The sequence below is a fragment of the Apteryx mantelli genome, chromosome 3 (assembly GCF_036417845.1).
Source record: "Apteryx mantelli isolate bAptMan1 chromosome 3, bAptMan1.hap1, whole genome shotgun sequence".
NCBI classification, from domain to species: domain Eukaryota; kingdom Metazoa; phylum Chordata; class Aves; order Apterygiformes; family Apterygidae; genus Apteryx; species Apteryx mantelli.
The window spans coordinates 81,036,983-81,064,896 of NC_089980.1; the positions used below are offsets into that span (position 1 = coordinate 81,036,983).

General features: G+C 37.8%; 1 protein-coding gene across 1 annotated transcript in view; it reads left to right on the plus strand.

The window, feature by feature from the left end:
- The window catches only part of TRDN (triadin), a 262,339-nt gene that overhangs the window by 128,680 nt on the left and 105,745 nt on the right, over positions 1-27,914 (plus strand). Inside the window, 3 exon segments of the mRNA XM_067294583.1 lie at positions 7,448-7,510; positions 8,377-8,439; positions 24,545-24,604. Of these exon segments, the coding sequence (XP_067150684.1) occupies positions 7,448-7,510; positions 8,377-8,439; positions 24,545-24,604 (186 nt within the window).

Consider the following 27,914-nt stretch of genomic DNA (forward strand, 5'->3'; position numbering starts at 1 on the left):
GCATTGCAATAGAAAACTGCGTCTAGCTTCTACGCTGTATAGAATGCAGACTATCTAACTATCTTAAGAAGAAATTCTAGTCTATACCTCAGTTCATGAATATAACATTAGGGAATATAACCAAGAGTAGCCAAATTACTAAAGTCAATACAAATTTTGACAAAGCTTCCTTGATGTATAAAAGTGTATAAGTACACTTAGACAGAAGTATAGAAGTGCATCTTGTACAAATCAATCTGCCTCTGTACTATCTGTACAGTTTTCCCTTCTGTACATGGATTATTCCATAAAACATCTTTTTTTGTCTTTTCTCTGTAAAATCAATTACCCTTAAAAAATTCAATATACAGTAAAAATTCAGGATTTTGGATTTTTGTCCAAATTTACATTTTTAATAATACTGTCATTATTCATGGAATAAAAATCCATTTTATAATCAGTTTTAATCCAAGTGTGAACAAAAACAAAGAGGAAGAATGTTTTTGTTGGAAATATCATAATACAGTGTGCTGTATTATGTGTATGTGTATTATGTGTACAGTGTGTTTTAAACTAGCTTGTCAGAAGAAACAGTTCAGGTAGTTTTAATAGGATACTGTATATATAGCATAAAAATAAGGTTCTTGGAGAAATGTGGACCCTATGTCTCCACGAGTCTGTACTAAAGACAGTAAAACCTTTGAAATCATATGCACAAGATTTCAAAGTGATTTATTCAATGATTTAGATTATATGTTTAAGCAGTAAACTCTAATGATTTAGCTATAATGAAGAAAAGCCTAAATCTTCACTGTTGAAGAAAGCCCTTGACATTTTACTTAATGACATGAGGCTTCTCTGTACTACTTTTATTCTAGTGATGAGACAGAAAAAATTAAACTGCAATTGGGGGAAAAAAAGCTTACTAGAATGTAGAAAATTGATTTAAAATATAAAGCTATGTATATTTTGATTAGACATATTGCTATATTTTCTCGCTTTTATTATTATTATGCCAATTTACAATATTAGATTCTACATTTAAAAATAAATATTTACCAAGATCTACCCAACAAAACAAAAACAAATAACTTCAAAAATTATTTGAGTTTTGTTTTGTTTTTTAATTGTTCCAGGTAAGCAATAGCCTTTTGCATGTGATTTCACTGTGAATGCAAAATACTTGGATTAATTTCTCTGAGCTTTAAAATGCAAAGATTCCATTTTTCTTTGGAAAGATGAGGGTAACCCTCGCAGAAGAAGTTCTGTATAGCCTGTATAGTCCTGTATAGTTCTGTATAGCCCTTCTCCTAAACCCCAGACATTCTTGCTCAAAAGCATGCTCAAAAGCATGCAAAGCATCATTAAAACTATTCCCAGCACTGGCAACACAATCAGTGCTGCTATTGATTCCTGTTGCCTAGTGAATCAGAATTTCAGCCACAAAGAGGGAAAATGCTAACCCTGCGCCTTAGCTGTGTTGGTTTGGATCTTGCTGAGAAAGGTTGAACTGTAAAGAGTCAATGTTCCCCTAGAAATTTAACTCATCATCACAATCATATTTACATCATATCTGCTGTTCACCATTGTCCAGTGGAGGGGCTATTGCTGCTCATGTCATGGAGGCTAGCATGCCATCTCTTTTTCCCCTTCAGATGCATTTTCTGGCTTATTACACTGGTATTTGCACTCCTTTGCTACCCACGGTGTTGTTCAGTGAGGGCAACCATATGGCCCCATGCTAGTAGCAAACAGTTTTGGTGCTTAATTCAATAGAGCCCTGAAATAGGAGCCTGTAATCGCTCTGGGAAGAAATGAGGAACACTTATGAGGGTCACACGAAAGCACTAGGAATTTCAGGTATGATATTGCTGCTTGCATACTTTCCACAGTCCTAGAAAATATCTCCATGAAACAGTCTTCAAAGCTGCCAAATAGTGTTTCATATTGGGATTTGAAAACAGTGAAGTAGTTTCAAAAAGCAAAATCAGTCTGTAGAGACTCCTTAGGACATCAGCCTTTACTATTTCTTCGATGACTTATGTGCCCCATTAGTCTTTCTCTTGCTCAGTCTGAGAAAAAATTGCATTGTATTAGTCTGCTGAAATGAAAAGGTACAGTTTAAAACAGAGCTTTGAAGTAAATGTACTTAATTTTGGCCTAAGCAATCCCCTGTAAGTTTTATGTGTGTGTCTGTGTCTGTGTGAAAAGAAGCAATTCTGAGAACTTTAAATTAATACTATTTAGGTTTCTTTGACCTTTATTGACTTTTTCAGTAGTTGGTCCAAGACAAGACAGAATTATTTTTCATAGAAAAAATAACTGGACCAACAAGGACTCTCTAACCCAAGAAAGGGATTTTTCAAAAAGACAGCTAAGGTCAATTTTTAATTTAAATTTTGATTTAATTTGAAGTTTTTGAGTTTCCATGACATTCCAAACTAGTAGAAATATTTCCTTGCATTTCTTTTAATTCCTCTACAATGTTTGTAACCCTAACAGGGCCTTAGAGTGTAAATATGTTTGAAAATGTCTAGAATCCAATGTGAAACTAACTAGTCTAATGTCATTCTCCACCCTGAGCAAAAGGGCAAAGAAATAGCATCAAAAAGAGAAAGGCAATTAGTCATTTTAATGTTTAGAAGGAAATCCAGGTCCCACTGAAATCAACAGCAAATCTTTCATTAAGTTCAGCAAGGACAGGATTTCAGTCACCTATTAAAACAAAGAAACAACAACAATCTCTTCAAAACAGATAAGGAAATACATTTTTAAAATATAACTTTGTTTTTTGGAATGGCCTTTTTAAATTATGATTTTGAGAGCTTAAGGTGAACAAAGATGCTTGCAGAAAAATAGAACGGAGTTTTACTTATTGTGTTCAGTCTGAATTATAGCTTCTCTGAGGTTGGAAAAAGCTAAATTAACTTTTGTTTTGTTCTGTTCTGTATGTGTGTGAGTACGTGTACATCTCTGTTGTTCCTCATTTCTGCCAAGACCAGAATTGGTAGGCAAGAAAAGCTGTTGCAGTATTTCACAAAGCCAGGCAATATCAAAAGTCTCTCACAAGGGCTTTTCTCCTGAAATTTCCTGACAACAGGGTTTTAGATAAATGCAGATAAGCCTTGTATAAGTATCCGAACTTTAGGAGGCTTATCTGAACCAAAACATCTCCAAACTTCCGACATTCAGCCCCACTATGCGTATAAGAAGAACTAATATGCATGCCTCTGCGCAACACAGCATCAATGCCTGTATTTTGCTACCTTCCTTAGCTCCGTTTCTCAGATAGGATGAGATGAGCTGACAAGTTCTTTCAGAGTCAGTGCTCATGTAGGCACCCGGAGCGCCTGGAAGGATATGGAGAAGAAACTCTTGCAGCATCTTCCTCTTCCAGCCACCCGGCAGCGTCCCTGTGACACTGTGCCTAGTAACTGAACTCCTAAATTTAGATTCCCCTCAGCATTGGCACAGCAGCACTCTGTTCTTACCGGACTCGTTTTTGAGTCCTGCATTGTTAGCATGTTTCCATTATCTTCCCTCCCCCTGTTGTCCAAGAATTAGTTGACAGCCCATGGCAATAACACAAAGACACTGTGAAAGCTGGTAAAGTAATTCAGCTTAATACATCTCTTTTCTTGGTATCTATTGAATCTCACTTGGATTTTCATCAGTGTCCTCAGTCCCTCACCACTCCTTATTCAGAAAAAAATAAATGTCTCAGGTATTTCTTTGCTTTAGGGTTGTTCTCTTTGCTCCAGTCACTTCTCAAGTAAACTATTCTATGCAATTTTCTTCTCTTCTCAGGAAGAAGTTTCACCAGAATTTCCCATTTGGTAGCACATCACTGTTTTAATTCACACTGCTCTTCATACACACTAGTTTCCTCCTTGTTCTACATAAAGCTCCACTTTTGCACATTCTACAAAAATCTTTATTGAATCCAAAGTCCATTGCTTGACTTGCTGATTGATTCTGTCATCTTGTACTCTGCCATCTGGTTATATCCATCTTTCATTCTTGTAAAGACATTGTAAACTTTTGAAGATGGGATAGTTGTTTGGATATCTCTTACACCCTGTACATAAGGAGGTGGTTCAAGACTAGTGCTCCTGGCAAAACAATAACATCAATTACAATAATAAATAACAGTAACAATAACAATAATGGATTTTTCTATAGTCAGTTGGACTTGAATATACGTTACAGTCAACCCTGAACTGTCAAAAACAGCTGGTGTTTCTTTGTGCAACCCACTGCTCATGCATACAATGATCCTTCCTTATGCAGCTGAACCACAGATGTTTGTAGCCCTGCTGCTGTTCCTAGCTAAAGAAATAAGCACTTTAGATTAGCAGATGGGGCTCATAATTTTACAATGCAAAAGACCTGGCTAAGCTACTATTTATTTATTTGCTCTGCCTTTTAATTTAGCTATGTATATATCTGTAGGAAAACCACTGGACTTAACGCTTCAGAAATGATCATTTTTGCTGGTGTTAAATATACACTCCAATATGCCAAAATCTAAATGTAGAAGAAAATATGTGAACGACCCAAACTGAGAGGAAGTATATTTATTCAAGAAATGGGATAGCTTCCTTAAATCACAAATAACTCTTTTCATACTATCCATTTACCAAGTGTATCAGTCTAATTTACATGAACATTTGTCAGTAGTAGGCGTAAGGGACATCAGTGGGACTAGATGCAGCTGAGATTTATATGGAAGCCAAGAGTGAATATACTGCAATGGACAGTGCTAACGGGACACAGGGGCCACAGTCCTTTAACGCTTTTCTGTAATCATCCCCTACAAAATTCACAGAGAATATAGATCACTTTAGGCTCCCTGGGCACTTGGAATACTGCAACTTGAGAGCTTCATGAAAGAAAATTATGACAATGGAATTAATTGCTGAAATTATTTAGCAATGAAACCAATTCAGTCAAGGCTGTATTCTCCTTGTACTTTAAGATAATTGCAGTAAAAATTCCTCCTAGCTTCCATATGTCCTCCATGCAGACCTCCACTTCTCAAAGCTCCAGTTCTCAGCTCATGGCTCTCAACACACATATGGCTCTGAATCTTGCTGTGACATTGAGAATACATTTTTATGTGGCTTAGTTGGGCCCCAGAAGCATATGACTTGTTACACAGACACAAGCAGAAACAGTCTCTGATTAATGAGAATCTTTTTGATTGTAAGCACCTTGGGCTTACAGTGATTCCTGAGCATCACCTGACACTAGAAATATATAGAAGCAAAATAAATTAATCTAACTGGAAGACTGGAGCAGCTAAGAGCTCCACCAGAACCAAGGTCCTCAGCAAATATAGAAGACAAATAACAGAAGTACAAACAGCACTTCAGTCTCTACCTACCAGGAGTAGAGGTTAGTGAAAGGAAGACATCTAGAAGGAAACTTTTTTCTGACAGTAGTCAGGTTCTGCTGTACTTGTTATGTTTAACAGTTTCAATTAAATCAGGCAGGATAAGCAAACAATTAAACTACATTATAGAAATTAGAAGAGTTGTATGTTGCATGTAGAAATGAAATACTAAAGAGTCATACTTTTAACCTGAGCATAGCACAGAAAAGTGGAGCTAGGAAACAATTTGTGTGTGATCCGAGGCTCAAGAATTTTCCATTTTGAGGAATTAGACATGGTCCCTAGCCAGAATTTCTGGAACAGCATCTCAAAGACAGAGAGATTCCTGGTAATCCCAAAGCTAGCCAATAACAGGAATGTTAAAATACACCAAACAGAAGAAACTCCTGACCAGCTTTTGGAGGATGAGCAGTGCTCTGGCATTCTAGGTGTGACTGAGAAGCTTGAGTATCACAAAGCCTGCCAAAGGCACAGAGGACTTTCGCGCTTGAAGTCCAGGCAGATCAGGGTTTCCGCAGGGAGTATTAGGCACAAAACACTGGGAGAGCCACTCTATAAAACGCAGGCAAGGGTTTTCTGCTTCATTTTGTCAAGATAATAAAAGGGAAAGGCATTGAAAAAATCTCTTTAAAACAAGAAATAAATGCAATACAACAAGATCATTCTAAACATTAAACAATTTTGTCAGAAAATCAGAAGCAGTATGGTTCAGGGAGACCTTGAATATTGGCAAACGTTGCCTCTATGATAGGCAAAATTTTATTTATGAAACTGCCATGGACAGACTGTGGAATCTGGGTATTCTGTGAAGAAATCTATTTTTCTGTCAAGCATACACCTATTTTGTTTGTTTTTGTTTTAGAAAGCATGCTGTGCTGTATTTCAATTAATTTTTTTCATTCCCTGTTTGTGTATATTTTTTCATGCACAAGTCTATTGTAGTAATTAGGGAAGTGAAAAGTAAGTTGTTTCATTTTTCCTTTATCTTCATGTTAATTTATGCAAGGGATAATAACATATTTGCTGCTTGGATCTGCTGGCTTCAGGAAATATTCCTATATCTTAAATAATTTTCAAGTAAAGAAAAAACTCTCACTTGGCTCTCCCAAGGCTCATGCTCTTGTGCTTGTGCTGTTGGTACAGTAATAAAAACTAGCTTCATATCCACATTCATACAGTAAATCATCACAAAAACAAAAATGTATTTCCATGAACTTCATCAAAATCCAAAGCCATGCATTGACAACCTGAAGATGACAAACTTGGCTCTTTGTGGATGAGTATTTTAAAAAGCATTTAATTAGCTATTATTGTACTATCATCAAAATGGGAATTCATTTCCCAAAAAGGAAACAGTAAGAATTATAACTTCCTTTTCCCTATACTGAACTCTCAATTTTCAATTAATAATATTCATAGAATAAATAATTAAATTGTTATAGCCTTTACAAATAAAGGAAAAACATTTTCCTTATTTCTACTGTTGTCCAGTGAATTGGCAAAATAGAGGCAGATGCTTTTAAAAGAATGAGTCATGTTCTTTTGTAGAAGATGGTTTAACTGCAATCCTCCATGAATAACAGATGTCCTGTAATGACAGTTTCAAAGGTTCAATTCATAAAAAATGTTATAAAGGGATATTATATATGCAGGCTTTTCATGGTATTCTGCACTTATTCTCAAGTATCACTTGCAAGTTTTGCCATCATTAAGTCTGATTTTATAAAAGAAGCACTTACTCAGGCAGAGCAGGTGCAGGGCTACTGAATCACCACAATAAACTCTTAGTTACACCAGGTTAATGGGCATAATTTCTTGAATAAGTGCTTACTTAAATAATTACCCGGTGTATATACTGGTTCCAGTTCTATCCTTAGCTCCACACACAGTTTACTATCATCAGCTCAGAAATAAAAGTCAGGTTATAAGCTATATTTCTGAGCTGAAGACAGTAAACTCCTAAATCAGTGACAGGCTTATCCAATCTAAAACCTATTATAGCTAGTCAAGTATTCCCACCCCATATATATATAATGTATGAATAGTCAGCTGAACTTTTATGTCCCTCCTTAGAAACAGAAGAGGAAAAGCAAGCGACTCATGTGAAGAGGGCTACCACTGAAACTAAGAAGAAAGGTATGGCTTGGGAAAGCTTCTTTATTAGCCTCATTCAGCTTTTATTCCTGTGAGTGGCTCAGATGCCATTGCTATTTGTTAGGTTAGTCCTGCGCTCTGGCTCTGTATTGTGCCTCTCTTACTTCCTTACTCACTATTTGCAGTGCACCAGCCTGCATGTTACTACTTCTTCAGTCTCTGGTGTCTGCTGTCTTCAGTGTCTGATGTTTTCTGAAGTCTTTTCCTGGCAAGGAAGAAATTCCTTTTGGTGGCTGTCCATGGGCTTGTTATACCGTTTTAATAGAGTCCAGACGCATAGCAGGACATGATAATATTGCCATAGACAAAACTCATAGGAAATATCACTCGGTTCATGGTGTTCCACTTTCTGAGTGTGGAAATGTGTGTTTGTTTATTTTTTGGGATAGAATCAAAATTGAAACTTGCAGAGATCTAATTGCAAGGCCCTGACATCCATCTAGATAACATTTTGGATCATTCCCTCCCAGGAAGCATCTAAAATGCACTAAGGGCTTTGCTTTCATGGGAAAATATTTATGTCATTCATTATTTATTAATGATCTCATTGCTACTGCAGCTTAAGCTAAAAGGTGCCACATTCATGCACTGATGATTTTCGCCTAGTCTTTGATGAATTATTAAGGGTCCATATCATCCATAGTTGATGCATACTGATTAATTTTCATTTCAGCTGATTGCTCTATGGCTAGTAGGGTGCAAGTGCTATAAGGGAATAATCTGAACTAAACTCCCAAATAAGTCACATTTTTTTCAGCATGTGCCCACCAGGGCTTGGCTGACTGCATATTTGAGTGTATGATTCACAGTTCTAGCATATCAAATGACTTTCTTTAATTAAATCCTAGAAAAAGAAGGAAAAAAAGAGAAAGCTCATGAGAAGACAGCTGTTCCTGAAATTAAAAAAGCAGGTAAGAAATTGAAGTCTGTCTTTCTCTGCAGTAAATATCTGACTACTTAGCGTTTCAGGTTTTCAGCAATTGAGACAGGGGTGAGTGTAAGTCATTATCATGTACAACTCCAAGCCTCACACACACACACACACACACGTATATATGTATGTATGTGTATATGTGTATATGCATATGTATATAATATATATAATTATACATGCAATTTTAAATTTTGTGAGCTTTAGATTTTTACAAAAACTTCAGAAACACTTCTTTCTTTCATACTCTAAATCAATCAAGAGCATAAATAGCCACAAAGGGTATATGGAACAGAAAGAATGGATGAAGTGCAAATGATTTTTCATGAATCATTTCACAAATTCAGCTCATTTTAAGTGCAAGTAGTAAAATCTACATATCAAGCCACCTCATATGGAAGAAAATAGGTGGTTAACTTTCTGAAGCTTTATCCTCTGAGAAAAATAAAGCAAGTTAAAAATAACGTTAGTCATTGTCCTGAACCTAATTCATTGTGTTTCATACTAGCTAGCATAAAAATGATATATTTTTTTAATAAGTCTAGAAATTAACATTTGGGTCTTGTCTACAAGACGATTTTTTTTTCTGTTAATTGTTTCAATACATCTGCAAGTATAGTTAACACAAATGCAAACATAGCTCAAGTAAGTGGTTCTTACAGTTAGTGAAACTGAGTCTCATTATAATCAGGGAGAAACAAAATAGTCAGTCTAGCAGTTTGGTCATCACCTTAATGCCTAAAGACACTGGTTCTACAAGCTGCTTTGTCAGAGACTTTCTATATAAGCTTCTGCAAGTCACCAAGTACTCAGACGAGCCTTTCTGTAAGCTAGAGTAATGCCTAAAACCATGGAGAAAGGTTTAAAATAGGATTGAAAGATTCAGGGCTATAGTTACTATGTCCTCATGCTAAGCCTTGTGCTCTGTTATCTAATTATTCAAGTCTGCTGAATTATATCAAAAACTGAAAGGATATATATCCCATTGTTTACTAACATGATGGATTATATATGCAAATCTGAATTTGAAACTGGCTTCTTTGCTATTGAATCATACATGGTCTACATAAGCTTTCCTATTCAAATGTTTATGGATGCGAAGAAAAATGTTAACTTATGCTTGATACAATATAAAACTCTACAGAATGACACAAGTATACCTTGGTATACTTGTGGCCCCCTATTTTAGTATGTTTCCCTCTATTATAGTTAGGAATGACCCATTGTGGAAGGGAAGGGAATACTCCTTCCCAAGTTAGGCTGCATATTTAAAAGCATAAACACAGATTTTAAAAGAAAATAAGCTGACAATTCAAATATCTAATTTTATTCTGGTTCTAAGCTTGTATTTCATTTGAGGATACAGATTTTTAAAAGATTACATTCTATGGCATAGCTGCAGCATAAAGTTATTAATATGTTCATCTTCACAAGCTGTTGCTAAATCCAGTGAGTCATCCTACCAATGCTAGAAAGACACAAATTAGGCAAACCGAGACATCCGCACATTTCTGTCCCTTTTATTAGCTCTGTAGGTTGCTGCATTTTGAAGAGTTTACTAGCCTTTGTGTAAGAGGATGGTAATCCGTAATATATTCTAGCTACACATGTTGCTGTTATTCCTCATTCAGCTTGCTCTTTGAATGTATGTGTACTTTCTAGCTTTGATTGGCAGCAGCTATTGTTATGCCTAAAGGGTTTTAAGCCTGAAATAATTGCCACATTTGATCATCAGAATAGTAGTGCATAGCCCTGTTTTGAAACGAGGCTACCTCAGTGTTTGATAGTATTTACATGCTTTGGGCAGATATAGCAAATGAACCTTAGAGAGCTCGAATCAGCAGCGCAGATAAGCATCCAAAAGCAGAGCGTAGGAACAGCTTCCAATTTTTTTACCTTTTCTTATTAAAAGAATAGGCAGTGGCCACTGCATCAAATATAAGCTCTTCACCCTGGTTTTCAAATCCCTGCATTACCTCTGGATGTCTCTGATTTTGTATCTCATTTTGCTTTCCATCAACCTTTCAAATCCCTGCAGCTGAGGAGTGGGCATCTGACTTCAACCCCTCCTCGCTTGTCCCTGTGCTCACAGGCAGCTGCCTTCTGCCAGGAGTTCGCTCCTGGCGCCCCAGTCCCACTGCTGTTCCTCATCCTCATGGAAACCTTCCCAGAAGGCTCACCTCTGACACAAGGCCCCTTAACCAGGCTTCCCCCCAAAAAGAATGGTTGTGTGTACAGGGGACTGTCAGACGCAAAAGAGAGAGATGAGGAGATGCTCTGTAAGCAGCAGGTGATAAAAATATCTTTAAAATAATTCTCTCAGAGCAACACTTTCCTCTACGCCTCTCCATTTCTCTTCTTCTAACAAGAAATGCTCTGTCACTCCACTGCAAATACTGAATATTTGCTGATTAATGTTTTAGCTTAGCCCTATTGTCCGTGATACAATTTTATCTCTAGTGTTACCAGAGTGGAGTTCTTTATTGCTATCCATTAACTGTATCTCTGTGATGCATGTTTATTTGCATGCCAGCTCACTCTTTCTCAGTTCCTCTCTTCTTCCTCTCTCTCTCTCTTTCTTTCTGCTGCTGAGGAGAAGCAAGAGTCATCTAATGCAAAATGTTTTCAGACTTTAGCAGAGAATGAACTGAGGGATTCTTAATTAGCTTTTAAAAATGCATTGTAGATAAAAACACATTAATCCTCTGACCTTCAGCTAGTACAAAAACACTGTGTTAATTGTTCTGAAAAATAGATAATTCCATTGTTACAAATTCAGAGGTCTTCCTTAAACAACATAATTGTCAGACACAAAGGTCTGGCACAACCATTTTACAAAAATCTCTCCAGTGCTCTTCTGGATCAAGAGAGTGCTACATCTCCATATACTCGTGAAGGAGCTTGCTGAGCCTAGACAGAGCAACAAGCTTTAGCCAGGATCTTCCAGGGTGCGCAGTGGTGCGGATCCCCTCAGTTCGGAGGTGTCCAGCTTACAGTCTAAGAACAGGGATTCTTTCTTTGAAAGCCTCGGTGCCCAGCCTCATGCAAAAATCAGGGCTTTCAGAAAGTTTGTTAGGCTGGGGTAGCCACAGGGGCAGTAAACGTGACCTGTAACTTTTTGTGAAAGCCTGAAGTGTCACAGACTGTTATCATGCAGGTGATAATAGTTGTTCAAAACATCCTGGCTGATAAATATCACAGACAGGAAAATGGCTAAAAAAGAGAGATCTCTCCCTTTCATTCTTCTTATGTTTTGCTTACAAGGTAAGCTTATAAAATGTAATTCTGCTAGTATGGTCAGACTAAGGTTTATCTTTTAGTGGAAATAAAACATTGTTATGCAGATATTTAGCGTTTTCAGGTATTCTTAATTTGCTTGCAGGTGTCTCTTAATGCTCCCTTTCTTAAAATCTCAACGTTCAGGAGCATCTCTGCTCCTTCCTCTATCAGCATTCCCAAAAGTTCATAATGTTCACAGCAGCCTTTGTCTTTAAGTCTAACGGCTGCAAACGCCTTTCCCACCTCATTTTAGTTCTCACAACAAATACCATAGGTAATAAATGAGCTTAAAAAGCACTGAAAGTGTCAGCCTGGATCATCACACCATTTTCTAACTAAAGCTCTGCTCAGCTGTCAAAGATGATTTTGCCTTCCTGTTATTGCTGCATAATTTCAATTAATAAGTAATAAAAATACCTAGATCTTCTGCAGCATTTTTTGACAGTAAATGCCAGAAACCCTTTGCAAGGGGAGTCAGCGCCTTTCCCCCATTTTCCATGTATGAAAATTCAAATATAGGACACATCACCCAGACCAGTTGCCCACTGGGCAGAAGATATATATTTTCTACAGGCCAAACCTATGTTAGCTTGGTTAAAGATCTCAAACTTTCACAGTCACCTTCATTGTTTTCCTAACAAGAAACCCAGTACATCAACCAATGCAATTGATGCTCATGAAGAAAACTAGTTCTGCTTAAAAACGTAAGACCTGATCCCCTGGGCAGGTGTTCAGGAATGCCTAGGCTCTGACCCATGGTGACAAATGTTTTACAGGTATCAAAGTGCACTGCCTCCCTGAACAGTTCTGCTTAGCAGACATAAAATGAGTTCTTGGTGTGCAGACTACTCATCCCAGATCAGTGAGCATGATCTGACTTTTATATTACTGTGTTGGTACTTTTATGCTCCCAATAAGGCAATGGTTCTCATCTGAGCCCTCATTAAGGTCCACTTGAGCCCGTGTGAATCATGGAGCCACATGGTGCTGTGGCTGCATCCCTGACACATGATGCAGTATCATATGTTTCACACCAAGGAGTGTTAGCAGAGGAGGAGAGTGGCAATGTGTCCCTAGCTACCAAAGTAAATCGTTGCCTCCTGAATAGGAGAAGTCTCTGTGGGATTAAAGTTACAAATCTTGAGGTACTTTTAATGAAGCCACTGTAACATTCAAGTGATCCTGTTCTGCAGTCATGCAAAAATAAACTGAAAGTTGATCTCAGATGTAAAAAGTGAAGACATTACCTTGTGACTGCCACAGAACTAGATTATGCCTCCTACCCTGTTATCCAGTGAGATCATGAAGCTGAGTGGAAAGTCTATGTTTAATCACAGTTTGGAGGAGGGCTGTTATAGTACTAAGTAGGCTGAGCAGACTGGAGGTAATCAGGAAAGAGCAAATGACCATTTTTTTGCATTGGTTGACCACACATGTATTGTCATCAACTGTACTTTGTTTTAAAGGCCAGTATGTGTACTTGCAAAAAGACAATGATTTAATAGGAAATGGAGAGAAAAGACCATTTTGTATTCCAACAATATGTTCTTTGTTTTTGTGCTCTATACAGAGGGAAAGACAAATTCCTCATCTGAAAAAAAAAAAGTTTAATTTTGTGACTTCCTTGGCTCAGCTTTACCCTTGCATTCTTTATATTAATCAGCCTTTCATTATGATAAGAGAACAAGCAGTGACACCTGCTGGCTAATTGTCTTTTTCTTCATTCTGTCTGCCTGCTTTTGTTTTGTTGTTTGCTTTTAAATGTGTCTGTTTAAAAGAGTTTGTTGGTGAAAATATGTGCCTATGATTTATTTCCCCTAGCTCCTTATAGTATTGCAGTCATGGCTAGAAAGATGTTATGCCATCCAAACGTGACACCATTCTGAGAAAAAGCATTTTGGAGGGATGATACTTTCTACTTAAAAAAAAAAAAATGCTTGGCCTACCCACTGATCCAGAAAAGTGCAGCGTGCACAGCACACTGCTTGAAATGCTTTGAATGGATCCAGCTGCAATGGATCAAATGCTTTGATCTGGGACACAATGTTGATCTCAGATTTTTATGATGGGCAAATGGGTGGTGCTTGTGCATACTTGTAGCAAGACATTTCAGCTGTCTCAGAGGAGCAGTGCTGTGGCTGGGTTTGAGACATCACGCCTGCCCAGTTCAGCCTCAGGAGTGTTCTTGGGGCTAGGAAATAACTGGGGTGCTGAAGTCTCAGCATGCTATTCCTGGCCTGGCCACTGCCACATATCTCATTTTCCCTAATGTCATAGACGTCACATGAGAAGTGTCAGCAGGCAAGAGAGTGGAGGGTGCTCTTAGATGAACCCCATTTGTCATCTCTGAAAGGGCCAGTGGGATGTAAAGGCTGTCTCAATTTAGGCTGCTCTGCAAGGGCAAAATGGAGGTATGTAGACAGACAAAGAGCGGCCAAGGTACTTTTGAAAGTAGCTGGCCCACGTAAAGGAAATAACATGTTTATTCATGGGTTTTATTGTGACTTGTTAGACAAAGTATGAGGAAAGAGTATAAAGTCCAGTGGTGGGAAACTGGGGTGCAAGTGTACATGACACTGTGCATTGTGGATTGCCTGGACCTATTTTCAGAACAGCTGCTATAGCATGTAGAAGGCAGGGGTTTTGAGGGATAGATTGTTGTTTCACTGTTTCTTTGCTTTATTTTTTTTTATGCAAAAAGGCTTTATTTGCAGCTAAGTTTAGAGAGGTTGGGAGGAGGAGAGATGAATGCAAAAATTAAGTAACGGAAATAATAAGCAATGAATTGCCTAGTCATTCTTTATGCAGACAAAATGAATGTATAAAGGCAATAGCTAAGGGACCAGGGTGTGTTATGATTTTACAGTGAATTTAAAATAAATCATGTTAAAGTACACACAGACACACACACAAAGGAAGGTCAAGGCATGGACCTTAAAACTGAATCTTCCTTCTTAAAGTTACTGCTTTCCAAACTCTCTTGACAGCTTTGTCTGTTTAACTGTTCATCCACTTGGTACATTTCTGCAGGGGCCATGACTTGCTGTGTGTTTGTACAACCTTCAGCAAAGAGGACGCTGGCTCTGGTCTCATATTAGCAATGATTTCAATTATTATCATTATATGAATTAATGCCCACACACCAAACCCTATAAAAACATCCAGTTTTCCCAGCTGGCTTACTGAAGCTTCAGGTTTCATTTCATGTACTACAAGCTGATTCAGTCCTCAGTTGTAACTTGCTCATGACACTGATAAGGATCTTAGGCCCAGCCTCTTTTTTTTTCTCTTTCCTACTCTTTCTCTCCTGGGTCTTATTTGGATGTTACCAGCTGTTTCCTGACATTTTTGCATTAGTAGAGGTTTTTTCCTTTACACGCAGATACATATCCAACCCCCAGAACTGGCTGTATTTACTAACCCACAGAAATGCTGGATTAAGACTCCTGCATAGTTACCAGCAGGTGATGTTATTCACTGTTCTTTCTCTAACACAGGCAGGGTTTTCATAGTATCTCTTGATTTTGCTAACAATTTCCTGTTTGTAGGGCTTTGTATAACAAAATCACAGAAAGTGGAGATGGAAATGACCTACTAGGTCATCTAATCCTGCCTTGCCAGAGGGAAGGATAATTCCTTAAAGAATATCTTCAAGTGCTTTATCCAGTTTAGTTTTAAATGTCTGAAGTAACTAGACCTCCATCAATTCCCACAGAAGATTATTCTACAACCTAATAGATCTCACAGTTAAGAAGTATTTCATTCCAGTTTGCCTAAATTTTCCCTTGCTTAATTTTATCCCATTACTCAGAGTTATATTCTCTTGTGACACCCAAATATAGTCTCTCTAACTGCAGAGCCCAATTCCCTACTGCCTCATGCATTGTATTGCCATTTACATTTACATCGTCAAAGCAGTTTTAAAACTGACAAGGTGAATGGCAAGTTGAGGTTGATAATTTTTCATACAGCTGTGAAATAAACCCAGCAACAAGGAACGCAGGCCATGGCCACACATCACCTTTGTATAAGGCACTGGTGAGACTGGAATGTGCGTATAGTTATGGTGTTCAAACTGGAGGAAGCACAGAAAGAAAAAGAGTTATTTACAGACAGAGAATATGCCTCAGAGTGAGAGACTTAAAGTATTCTATTCATCTCTTCAAAAAGAGGTGACTTTGTTATAGTGGATACTAAGTACCTTCACAGAAAAAAAAAAAAAATTGGCTACTACAGCTCTCTTTAATCTAGTAGGAAGAGTTTAACAAGAATGAATGACTGGGAGCCAAAGCTAACTGAATCCAGACTGAAAATGAGGTACATGTTCTTAACACTAAGAATGATAAACTAACACAGCACAGGGTTGATATTGCTTTCCTTGATGTCTGCAGAAGGGAATTGTTTACCTAATGGAAAATACACATCAGCTGACAAAGTGCCTAGTTGAAATATAGGAGTCTCTGACAACAAAGTGTCAGACTAGATAATCTGATGGTGTATTCTAGCCTTGAGCATTATGGATGTATGCCCTCAGAGGTGCACATGATAAGCAAAGGCAGAATGCAGTGGAGAGTCAGGTCCTCAGAGACAAGTCTTACAGGTTTTTTGGAAGAACGGAAATTCCTATTTTCCACATGCCTTTGTAAGCTGAACACATGACTGGTAGTAGTCCTCTACCTAAGTGTTCAGTCTTCCGTGGAAAATAAAATAAAAGAGCCTGCTTTTCTAATTGATGCTTAAAAAATCATCAAAAGACAGATTTGGCTATATAGTAAAAATCAGGTTTCATCTCTCCAAACAGATAAAAACAAATATAAAAGCAGGGTAACAGTGAGGGGCAATGCAAAAAAAACAAACAAAAAAACCACAGACACACACAACCCCCCCCCCAGCATAAGAGAGAGACAAACACAGCAGAAAAGCAATTCCCATGGTCTCCATGTGGCTGGATGTTAAGGGAGTCTGCTCCTGAAACAAGACAGAAGGCAGCTCAAAAGACATGCTATATGTCCCACCCTGAAAGTTTCAAAGCACTCAGTGGACTTTGAATCCTAAGTTTCATCTTCAGCAGCGACTGACAACAAGATTTCAAAGATATTTATGTGCCTAAAGATGCAGCATGGCACCTGGAGGGATTCACAAACATGTCAAAGTAAGCCAGGCACATAACTCCCATTGATTTTCCATGAGAACTGAGTTCCTAAACACCTCTACCACTCTTGAAAATAGCACAGAGGTTGCAAGGTCACTGTGGTGTTTCTGAAAATATCATCCCCTATTGCCTAGTGAAAGAGTTCTTCAGCTGGGAATGGTAACAGTGCTTTATACCAAGACCAAACACCTACGCCCTTCCAGGACACGGTTAGGCTTCAGTGCTCAAGAGCTGGACATGCTGTGAAATGCAAGGAGATAAGCAGTCAAAAATAAGCTTTTCCTGTCTTCCCCTTTTCGCTCCTTCACCTTGCAGTACTCAACATATGATCAGTTCTTCACTGGAGCTGATTGTGGGGGACTGTGAGAAAGAGGACTGATCTCTTTCATCCAGTATGAAATCAGCTTTAGAGGAGACTCTGCCTCTCTTCCCTCCCTCTCCCTCCTTCATGTGTTGTTCAAAGAAAGCTCTAGAACAGAAGAAAATGAATACTCACTGTCTGAGGAGCCTGCTCTGTCCATGAAATATTAGCAGCAGATGAATAATGTTTAAGCGCTTTCAGTGGCACAACCTCTGCTAACTCTTGTGAGAGCCAAGAGCTTTCAAGGCTATGCTGAGTATTGCTCAGCCCAGACGTGCTTCATTGCTTTCATTCTTTTCTATCTTTGATCACAACAGAGCAGGGAGTGATGAGGGAAGGGAAAATGGTGGTAAGACTCTGTTGGCAAAGAATTAGAAATGCCAGCCCTGAAATAATAAAGAGAAAAGGAAGGAGGCTTGCACTTGTATAAACTCACTTTTTGATAAGCTAACATGAGAATCATCCTTGAGCAAAGTCAAATAGTTATTTTACTGTCTGACAATCTCTTCTGAGGTAGCATTGTCAGCATTGTAAAGAACCTTTTGGAGAAAGCAATATTAGAAATAATCAAGCTTGAAAGTGGTATATATTTAACATAAAGACCACACAGGTAATCAAATAATCATTTTGCATTTTGTCTTTCAGATATGTAGAATGAAGTACCTGCACTGTGCTAGCAGCTGGGTGGCATAGCTTTAATTAAAGAATCTAATTTATCGCATCAACACTGTTTATGTTGGTCTGGGGATTAATGTAACATTTATTTTTCCAGTCACATCCAGAAATAACAGGATTAGAATATGCCTATGCCTCAAACAATGCAAAGTTAATCTTTTTAATGAAGAAAAGCAGTTCTGTTCCCTCAGAATAAGATGTACATCTGAATCAGCAGACCTGATAGTTAGGATAATTATTCTATGCAAAATATCCATGCACAGACCCATCAGTCAAGTTGTAATGATATACCAGGCAGTGCTATCTATTTTCTGTTGTCACTCAATGGACAAGCTTGTGGCTTGACCCAGAGCTGAATAAAGTCAGTGAAAATCTTCAGCGTTTTGGATCAGGCCAATGTTTTTTACTTTTACTTTACTTTTAAAATGAAAAGGTAAATTTTCGCTTGATCTTTAAACACAATTTTAAAATCTTTTACTAAATTTTAGTGACCACATATGCGGTAAAGTTCTTTATGTCACATATTCAAAAGTATAATAGGGTGTCTCCTGGACACCTTTCTCATAGGAAGGTTCATAGAGGTGTTCTTGATTCATATAAGTGCATCCTTTACACTTTATTCTCAGTTATGATTGTTTAACCTTGCAGTAAATGTTCCCAGTGGCCATGCTTGTTCTCTTGATCTGTTTTTCAAGAAGCAGAGCTGATTTTGTGGCCTTATTATATGTAACTCTGAGAGACTAAGTCAGATGAAGTATTATTGAGTGATTAGGATAATAGAATGGGCAGATGTTCTTCAGAGGAAGACCCATACGTAGCTGTGGCTATAAGTGTATTGATTTTTAGCTTGATTGCAGTAGGTTCTGCATGAGGTTGCTTTTTCATAGATTTTACTTCACTTTCAAGAGTGCAATTAGAGTACTGTATGTCACCTATAAAGATTAACGGATGGGCACTACATTATTCAAGATTTCCCTTTTCCCAGAGTGAGGATGCTGCCTGTATCCATGTTCAGAAGTAAAAAAATATCTTCATGCTAGTGATAATGTTCACAGATACCATCTGTATATCTGCCTGTCCAACAAAAAGGAAAAAATCAAAATGTGTTGATGAGTACATAAAGAGACATCCAAAGTCTAGCACACACTTAATAAAGCCTAGTCTGACTCTAAAAAAAGAATCCACTTGCAAGTAATTCAAAAAGTATTGGTGCCCAGTTTTCTTAAGAGAAATGCATAGAGTCTATATCCTCCAGACCCTTAAGAAAAATTAAAAAATGATGAAGAAATTTTTCAACTGTAATATATCCACTAACTCAATGAAGTTATGAAAGTTTATCCAAGGAAAATAATAAATTATCTTAAATTTTAGGAATTAAAATTATTGCCTACATATGCCACATAAGAAATGGCTTACTTTCTCCCTAAATTATTAGTTTCTGTAATTAGCTGCAGTTAGAGCTTCCTCCTGTACATGGATAACTGTGGTCTAATATCATGCTCCAGAGTTTGGGGCTTTTTGAGCTATTCCTGGTGAATACAGAAGGAAAAGGAACATTTTTCCACCTGTTGTGTGGTGGGGGAGACTGAATCCAATCCATTTCAGCAATTTCAAAGTAGAAAGGAGTAATCACTAATTAATGAAACCATGTACTAGTACAGTTGAAATTGGTCATTCCCAAAGCGCAGGCTGTTTCTTACTATGAATATAGCTGAATCACTTGCTTGCTCATATCTTTCTCTACTTGCTTTATTTTTGACTCTTTTGAAGAAACTTTTTTTAATGATCTTGGGAAATCTGCTTGAGGTAGCATTTAGTATTTCAGTCATACACATTGCTGTACAACATTTGGGAAAGCTCTACAGGCTTTAGGCTACTACCTGTCTCTGATGCTGAGCTGCTCTGGGCTTTCAGGCCCTATGTGGCCACGCATAATATATAGCTCCTTTATAAATGGGGACTGACATGGTGGTGCGTAGAGAGAGTGCATTGGGAAGCAACACACATACGGGCTGGTGATAGGAAGGGTCTTGGAGGCACTAAAGAAATAAGAAATAATCAAAAATCTCATTGTTGTAAGTGGGGAGGAGAGAAAGAGAGAAGGCAGTGAGGAGAGCAGGCATCCTCTAAAGACAGTGCAAGGAAGGGCTTGAATATTTTTCTGCTTCAAAACTGACAATCGTGAAAGCTGAAGATGGAAATTCACTTTAAAGGCAGTTTGTCGACTCCCTTTTAGGGTATCAAACACACTCCTGCTTTTTCCCTGTGCCTTTACTTGATATGGTAACCGTGGCTAAAGCCCTTGAATCTGGTCTGAAGGAAGTGTGTTGCTCTTATTAAGAAAAAGAGACAAAACATTTCACTGTTCCTTGAAACTTACTTGAAAGCAATTGTTTTTAAGTGAAATAATCATTTTTATTTATATGTTAAAATACCAGAGACAATACACAGTAAAAACAGCCCCTGCCACAAAGATTTGCAAACTAAATTTTAAATGATCGGTTAAAATTTTAGACAAGCACCATCACCAATTTTGTACTATATTAAACAACAGAAGAATGTTCCCTAGTCACTTTTTCACAGTTCTAAACCCTTCAAACCCCATTATATCCCACATTAGTTATCAGCACCATCTGAAAATTGTTTCTCATAATCTAGTCCCATGTTGCTTGAGGAAACTTGATTTCACCTTACTGAAGCTCCACCTCCTCCCAGTTTCATCCAGCAATAGTAATCCTATCTGCAGTTCTCCCTCACTTCTTGTCCTAGAGGCTATAGAGATTTAAACAGAAAACCTGCAGTCTAGGATTCAAGAGTTAATGGTCTCTGCCAATAAGTTTTCCAGACCATTTACGCTGCAGGAAGAATAGCTATTAGATCTATTACTACAAATATTTATATACTATTTTATTTATGAAGCAACCATTAAGACAACTTAAATCCTAGAATTTCTTCTAACTGGTTGACAAACAAGAAAGGACCAGAAAAAGGCTTTTGTGGATATTTGGATTATAAGGAGTCCTGAGTTATTCCTAAAGAAAGATATAAACTCCCAGACTAGAGTTTAAATAACTATCACCAACAGGGATGAAGGAATAGCTGTGAAGCAGCTGTGGTGCAGTCCCTTCCTTTTTCTTGTGTGTGATTTCAGCCTCGCTGGTACAGTGAGATGCCTTTCTCATGCTCACCAAGAAACAATCTTTGGAAGATGCAAGGGCAGTTTCTGTCAGTAGCTGTCACGGAGCATATGGCAGTCTCAGGCTCAGTGATTAGACAGAAAACAGAAACAAGTGCTGGTCCAAACACAGAATTTTCCATGTGAGAAAAATGTATTGCTGAACAGCTTTTTCTATGCCAATATTGAATTTCAGGGTTGTGCATGTTAACAAGGGAAAGTTACATTAGTGGCTGAAAGGAACCTCGCTAGATTTTGAACCCCCTGAAAATAAGAAACAATGTTGTTTTAAATTCCCTGCGATACGAAATTTTGAAAAAAATCTTAATTATAAAATGGAAACAAATAAATAAGTGTTTTATAAAATGGACATTACAATAGAAAGTGCATGCTTCTGTACTTGGCATCTGCTGTTTAGTCATGATTGACATCAAAATAAAAAAAGAATATTCCCAAAAACTCTATGATTCGGTAAGATGATGCTGACTTTATTAATGCCACACAACAGTGTAAAGTCAACAGAAATAATATAAATTAGAAAGCAGCTGAGTACAAATTTTAAAGGAAAGTTCAGAATTAAACACTACTCTTGAGTGTCAAAATACTTCTCTTGCTAGAATATTAGTTGAAATAGCTACCTTTTTGTAGAAAAAGTTGTGGAAAAAGAACTCCAAGTAAATGAAAAAAGAAGTGCTAGACCACAATATATTTCAGTATAAGGTTTGAAAATGTATATTTAATTATTGTATGTTTCACAGGGGTTCATTCTTAACTTCATAATGCTCAGCTATCTAGGGTGTCTTATTCTTTTACCACTGTAAATCACATTAACTGCAAATCTTGGTACTTAATAAATTGTTTTTAAATTCTGGTACATCTGCTAGCTTGAGAGCAGACTGTACTGAGACTGGTCTCTTAGCGACTTTAATTATGTTTTTCATTCACATGATGGAAATTCTCAGCCATCAGATGCCACCTGCTATCATTTTTATTTCCACTCTTTTGAACCCTTGCTCAGGGCAGCAAAGGGAACATTAGCTTTCGTGCTTATAAGACGCATTGTCTTAAAAGCTCTGCTGTGGTACTGGATGCACAAAATCAGAAGGAAGTTTCCAAATGGTGGTCTCAGTTATGCTTTGGTCAATAATAACAGCCAGAAGCCTTTTTTTCCGGAGACCCAGTACAATTCTGACTTCACAGTGTCAGAAAATATCATGTCAATTTTCAACACAACTCCCTCTGATTCTTCAAGTTTCTGTTCACTTGTCCGCCCTCCTGCCGCGGGACGGCCGACTACCTTACAGTCCCGGACCAGGCGGGTTTCGTGTGGCGCGAGGGAGGGGAGGAGGGGGAGAGGAGATTTACTGCATGACTCCGCAACTTGTTTCAAAGACCAAAATTTACTGCAGAAGCTGCAATGGTACAAAGCAAGAATTCTTGTTAACAGAAACCCAGCTCAACTAGAATAGTTATTTCTAATTACTCTAAAAGTTATGCTAACAGTAACTACTTAGTAAACAGAAAAGGATAGCTAATTTATACTAACTGTAAATACCCAAACGAATGAACTAGGCAAACCAATTCTGATCGATCTTACCCACGCGTTGCCTCAGTGGCCAACGTACACTCAATCCCAGGGAAGTAACTGCAGGAGGGCGTCCCCGTCCGGAGGGGCTCCGCAAGTTGGCAGACCCACCGTCACCCGCGAAGAGCCGAGGACGGCCCCCGGGGCCAACCTATTTATACCCTTTGGGGGAAGGTGGCGGTGGCGTCGCTAGGCCAGTTACAGTTCTCCTCACGCAGGCGCAGTCGCTGGCTCTTGGCTGCTGCAGGCTACAACTCTCCTCCGTCGTTGTTATGACCATCGCACCCACAGTCGCGGGCTGAGGGGGGGTGGCCGAACACCCCCAAGGGCAGGCTAGCTGCCTCGCGCACTCTTCAGCACTGAAGAAAGGAGTTTGAGTGACTGTGGATGACTGCTTTACTCTTGCAGTGGGGGTCCCAAGGAGAGATCCCATGGCTGGGCTAAGAAGGAGTTAATTCCAGTCCGCAATGGGGCCCCAGCAGTGAAAGCAGGTGTTATCTCTCAGGGTCCTGATGAGGAGGAGACAGTCCTGACCACCGCAATTAACACTGCCCCAGCAGTGAGAGGAGGCTTTTGTTTCTCAAGGTCCTGGGGCCCAAGCAGGCCTTATCTCAAAGTCTTGACATCCTCCCTTTTGGAGTGTAAAACACAAGAATTCAGGCTACTTGTAACTGGCACCAAATGTGTGTGTGTGGGGGGGGGAAGCTGGGAGCATCCCCCCCACACCTCCTCTCTCTTTCTTCTCCAACTTTTTATTACAAAACTAATTAAATACCTATGTCAAAATCAATGGTAAGAGCCAAGCGAGTCAGAGTTTGCGTAAGTCCTATTAAAAAGGTTCTTTTTGAGTCAGCTGATAGAGCTATGGTCATCTTGTGTGACACACTTGATTTTTCTGTGGGTATGTGTAGACCGTTAGCCAACTAATGGGATTTAATTAAGTCCATTCTAGTAGGTGATCATCAGCTAACAGGTAGAGAAGGTAGACAGTCAATGCAAGCTAATGTTTAGGATGACAACTCCTTCTTTAGTAACTACTTAAAGATTTAAATTTCTCTTTAGTTTTTGATTCAGTGAATTCAGTAGGCATCTAGTAATTCCCAAAGGTTTCAGTGCTTAGTTCAGATTAGCAAGGACAGAGGAATCCTTGTATTCTTGTTTTTAGTCTTTAGTAAGCACTCTTAGCATTCTTAACCTTAGTTACTGGGTACCTTGTGTTTGATTAGAATATTATCTGTCATACAATTCAGACAGTCTGGTTGTGCACTGATGCTTAAATTAGTCTCTATTGTAAATTTGAGATTATGATTATGTTCTTCAGTAAGATTCTTAAAAGAAAGGTTTATATTGATACAATATACAAAACAATGCTTTCAGAAATAAAACTGGTTTTAGGCAGCTATTGTAAGCAGCATAGTATTAGCAGAGCTATCAATATATCTTCTCTGAAATATTCATTTATCTGAATTAAACCTTTAATTTAGGATTTTTTTAATCCCTTTATATATATATGTATGTATGTATATGTGAGTGAGACATTTCTACAAAGAAAAAGCACAGAGGACCTTTTTAAAAGAGTACAATTTCAGACATTTGTATTTCCCAGAATTGTTGTTTATATATAAAATTATAGGCTGTATGAAGCTATTGAAGATCTTCTGCTATTCCTAAATGTACATTATGTTATAAATCTATTGCTAAAAAATGTGTAAAGGTTTTGTGAACCCTAGATACAGAATTCACATCAGAGCAATGTTTGAAATATTCAGTTTGGTAAATTTGTTTAAATGCAGACAACGACACTCTGTAGTAGAACATTGGGGCATCCTTGTCTAATGGCTTATTATGAACCTCCTAGGGACTCACTGGCGTGAAAAGCACTGTATGAGCTTAGAGGGCTATTTTATTTTCTTGCCTCGTGTAGTTTAGATGTCATTTGCAGTTACTGTGTACTGCTAGTTTACTTCAAAAGAATGCTGATCGAGGCCTGAGGAAAAGATCGAGCTCTGTACTAAAAAGAGGCAAAAGAATAAAGTACTGCTTTGCTGTTTCACTGAGATACATCTATGCTGGCTGCCAGATGCTCATTCCTAGTTTGAATTAAAAAATGATCCCTATAGCCTGTGCAGATAAGAACAAAGTCAGATCATGTTTGTTAAAATTTTGTGGGTTTTTTAATAAAATAAAAAAAGTTTAACTACACTTTAATCTTTTTCAAGAACCAGTAAAAGAGAAACCTGATCAAAACCTGAAAAGAGGGGAGCTGTTTTTTATTGTACAACAGTGCTTGCATTTTGAGACTACAGAGCAGAATACAACTGTCTTCAAATATCTCCTGAGAATAACTGTAAAACAAAAGGTTGATTCACAGTCCTCCACAGCTCACAAACGATTTTGTTAGCTCTGGTGCTTAGCCTGTTAAAGCCTGTTAAAGGTGCTTTCAAAAAAGCCTATGGCTAAGATTGTCAGAGGTATTCAATAACTTTCAATGTCTTAGTATATGGGTGGTCTACCTAAGCCCTTAAAGATGACTTGAATTTAAAACGGGTCCTCAGCAGCTTCTAAAAAATTGAGTGCTTTGAATTTGGCACCCAAAATACCAGCAATATTAAATTTTAAAGTCGTGATCTCCTATAGTAAATTCCAGGAGTTTACTAAAAATTCTTTTCATTGCTTTAGGTTGCACAAAACAAAACAAAACAAAGTATTCCCTGTTACTGGGTGTCAAATAGTTCTGTCTCCAGTACCAAGGACAATCATAGTGCCTTTGATTGCACTGCTGGTCAAGGGAGCTAGCACACCTGGCCTGATGATAATGTGTTATATGGGTCCTAATGATGTTATATGGTTTCGGGTGAAGTGTAGCCATCGGTTTCATGTGATACACATGCCTTTCCTGTTGCAAGACTTCATATGTGAAGTTTTAAAGAGACAATAGCCTAAAGCTCTGGAAATTATTCTTCCTAGGCTGATTGGCAAAGAGGTATTTAGGATAACGTCTATACTTTGCCTAGCACAGGTGGGGAGAAAAGATAATTTCTTCTGGAAATCTCTCTTCTTAACTAACCTGAAAAACAGACTAATTGATAGGGTAGTGTTAAGGTCAGAGAGTTTAAAAAAAAAAAAAAAAAAAAGATATCTTGGCTGTGAAGACCTGAGATATTATGAGCTGCCTTCCCCAACCACATGCAAACTCCAATAATTTAAAATCTAAACCCTAGACCTGTGGAAAACAAAACAAATAAGGCAAAATGCTTATTTACCTCGTTTACTTTAATTGCACTAATATAACTCATTGTTCCATTCTTTTGTTTGTTTGTTTCCTGTGAGTTGTTTAGTTACCTGCTCTTTGTGCCTTTAGGAGAGCTATAGCTGCTAAGAATAGCAGGTGCTTGTATTTAGGGACCTATTATTCAGAAGTCTTGATTGCTTTTCCTTCCATTTGTCAGATCTACCGGTTACTCCATGCTTTACAATTAGGTCGTTTATTTCATTCAGGCATGAGGTGCTTAGATGTAAATGTTATATACTTTCAAAAGGATCTCCATGCTTTAGGGTCCAACAAAATCTCTTCTGGACATTTTTTTGTAAATCATCCTAGCCTAGATGCGTAAATATGGATTTAGAAATCTAACTTTAGGCATCTTGGCTTGAAAAGAGTATCCTAAGAGTAAAAATATTTACATTTTCTTATCATTATGTGCTATTGGAATCAGCTATTGGTAATTTTTCTGCTCTTAAATATAAGAGCAAATTGTAAGATTTTCTTTACTAGGAAAAATTCTTCAGATATTTACTCAGATTTTACTGTATGCTATGTATTTCAGATGATGGGAAAACACATTGATTCTTTTAACATAAATTATGGCTCTAAAATATATTAAAGTATGTTGTCCTAATAAATGATGACTTATATGAAAAAATGAAAGAAAGAGCTTGAGGGCTTTATTTAGATCCTCTCTGTTATTGTAAATGATGCTGCCAATTTATTTATTTTTTTATAACCTACAGCAATAGCAGATTATTGTGATAAATGATTCATATCACTGCAATGTACACCTTTTAAAATTTCCATATCTGGCAACTGATAGGCGCCTCTTGAAGGCTTCAACAGGCTCCTTAGCTAGATAACATGGCTGAAAGCTGCTTTATGATTAATTTCATCTAAATGTAGTAATTATCATACTTTGAAGAAATGCCTGCAAAACATGCTTTCACAGAGAGTTAGTGGAAGCAAAGGATTAACCTAGAAACATTTTAGTTCAGAGCAGCATATCACCCAAATAGAAATATATTTTTCCCTGAATTTTTCACGACTTCTTATTAGACTACTTGGCAGTCATTTGCATTACTTTATCTCATATCAACTTTTTCACAGCAATTTAGAGAGCAACAGAAACTGAAGCAACTTTGTATCGTTATCAGTAATGGAATGGTCTTGGTTTTGCAAGCTACTTAGTTTGGCAGCTTCTGCCCTGAAGTATTTCTTGTATTAGTGTTTAAGAGAGCAATTAATTTATCATTCATTCATGTTGTGGATATCAGCATTAGCACACCTATATTCTAGACTCAACATAGATTAATCGAGGAAGCTCATTTCCTTATGAGCATCCAAGAGATTAACTTCTACAACCACTCTACGCATCTCCTTTTTTCCTGTCTCACAGAGCTTTCATGAATCAATTCTTAGCACAGAATGCACAGATGATGCTAGTGAAGAAGGTATGTCAGCCCCCCAGTACAGTTATCAAAGTGACCCAGTTTGCTAACCAAATAAGATCTCAGATGTTAAATTGGACAAACAATTATAATGAAAATATAATCCATCTCTGAATATTTCTGCTCCCTTGCACCTACTTGGTAAAAATTCCACATCTTCCCTCACCCACCATAAGAATGTCCTACAGTAGAAGAGTTGTGCTATCTTAACTAGAGATGAGATTAAACAGCTTAGTTAAGTCTATCTGATAGGCTGTCTGGCTACGTTGGATTTTGATATAGCTGAGTTACTTTAACTTCATTTAAATTAAGCAAGGACAGATTTTACCTGCTCTTAAATGGTTGAGACATAGGACTAAGTTTCTTCAGGTTTGCAGGCTATTCCACACTGGCTGAGTTATGGTGACAGCCATGCGTGTGCTCTTTGTCACAAATGTGAGAGAATTGTATTAGCTTGAATTTCAGCTGAACACTCGGAAAAGCTGGGAGCAGGGGGTATCTTTTCTCCA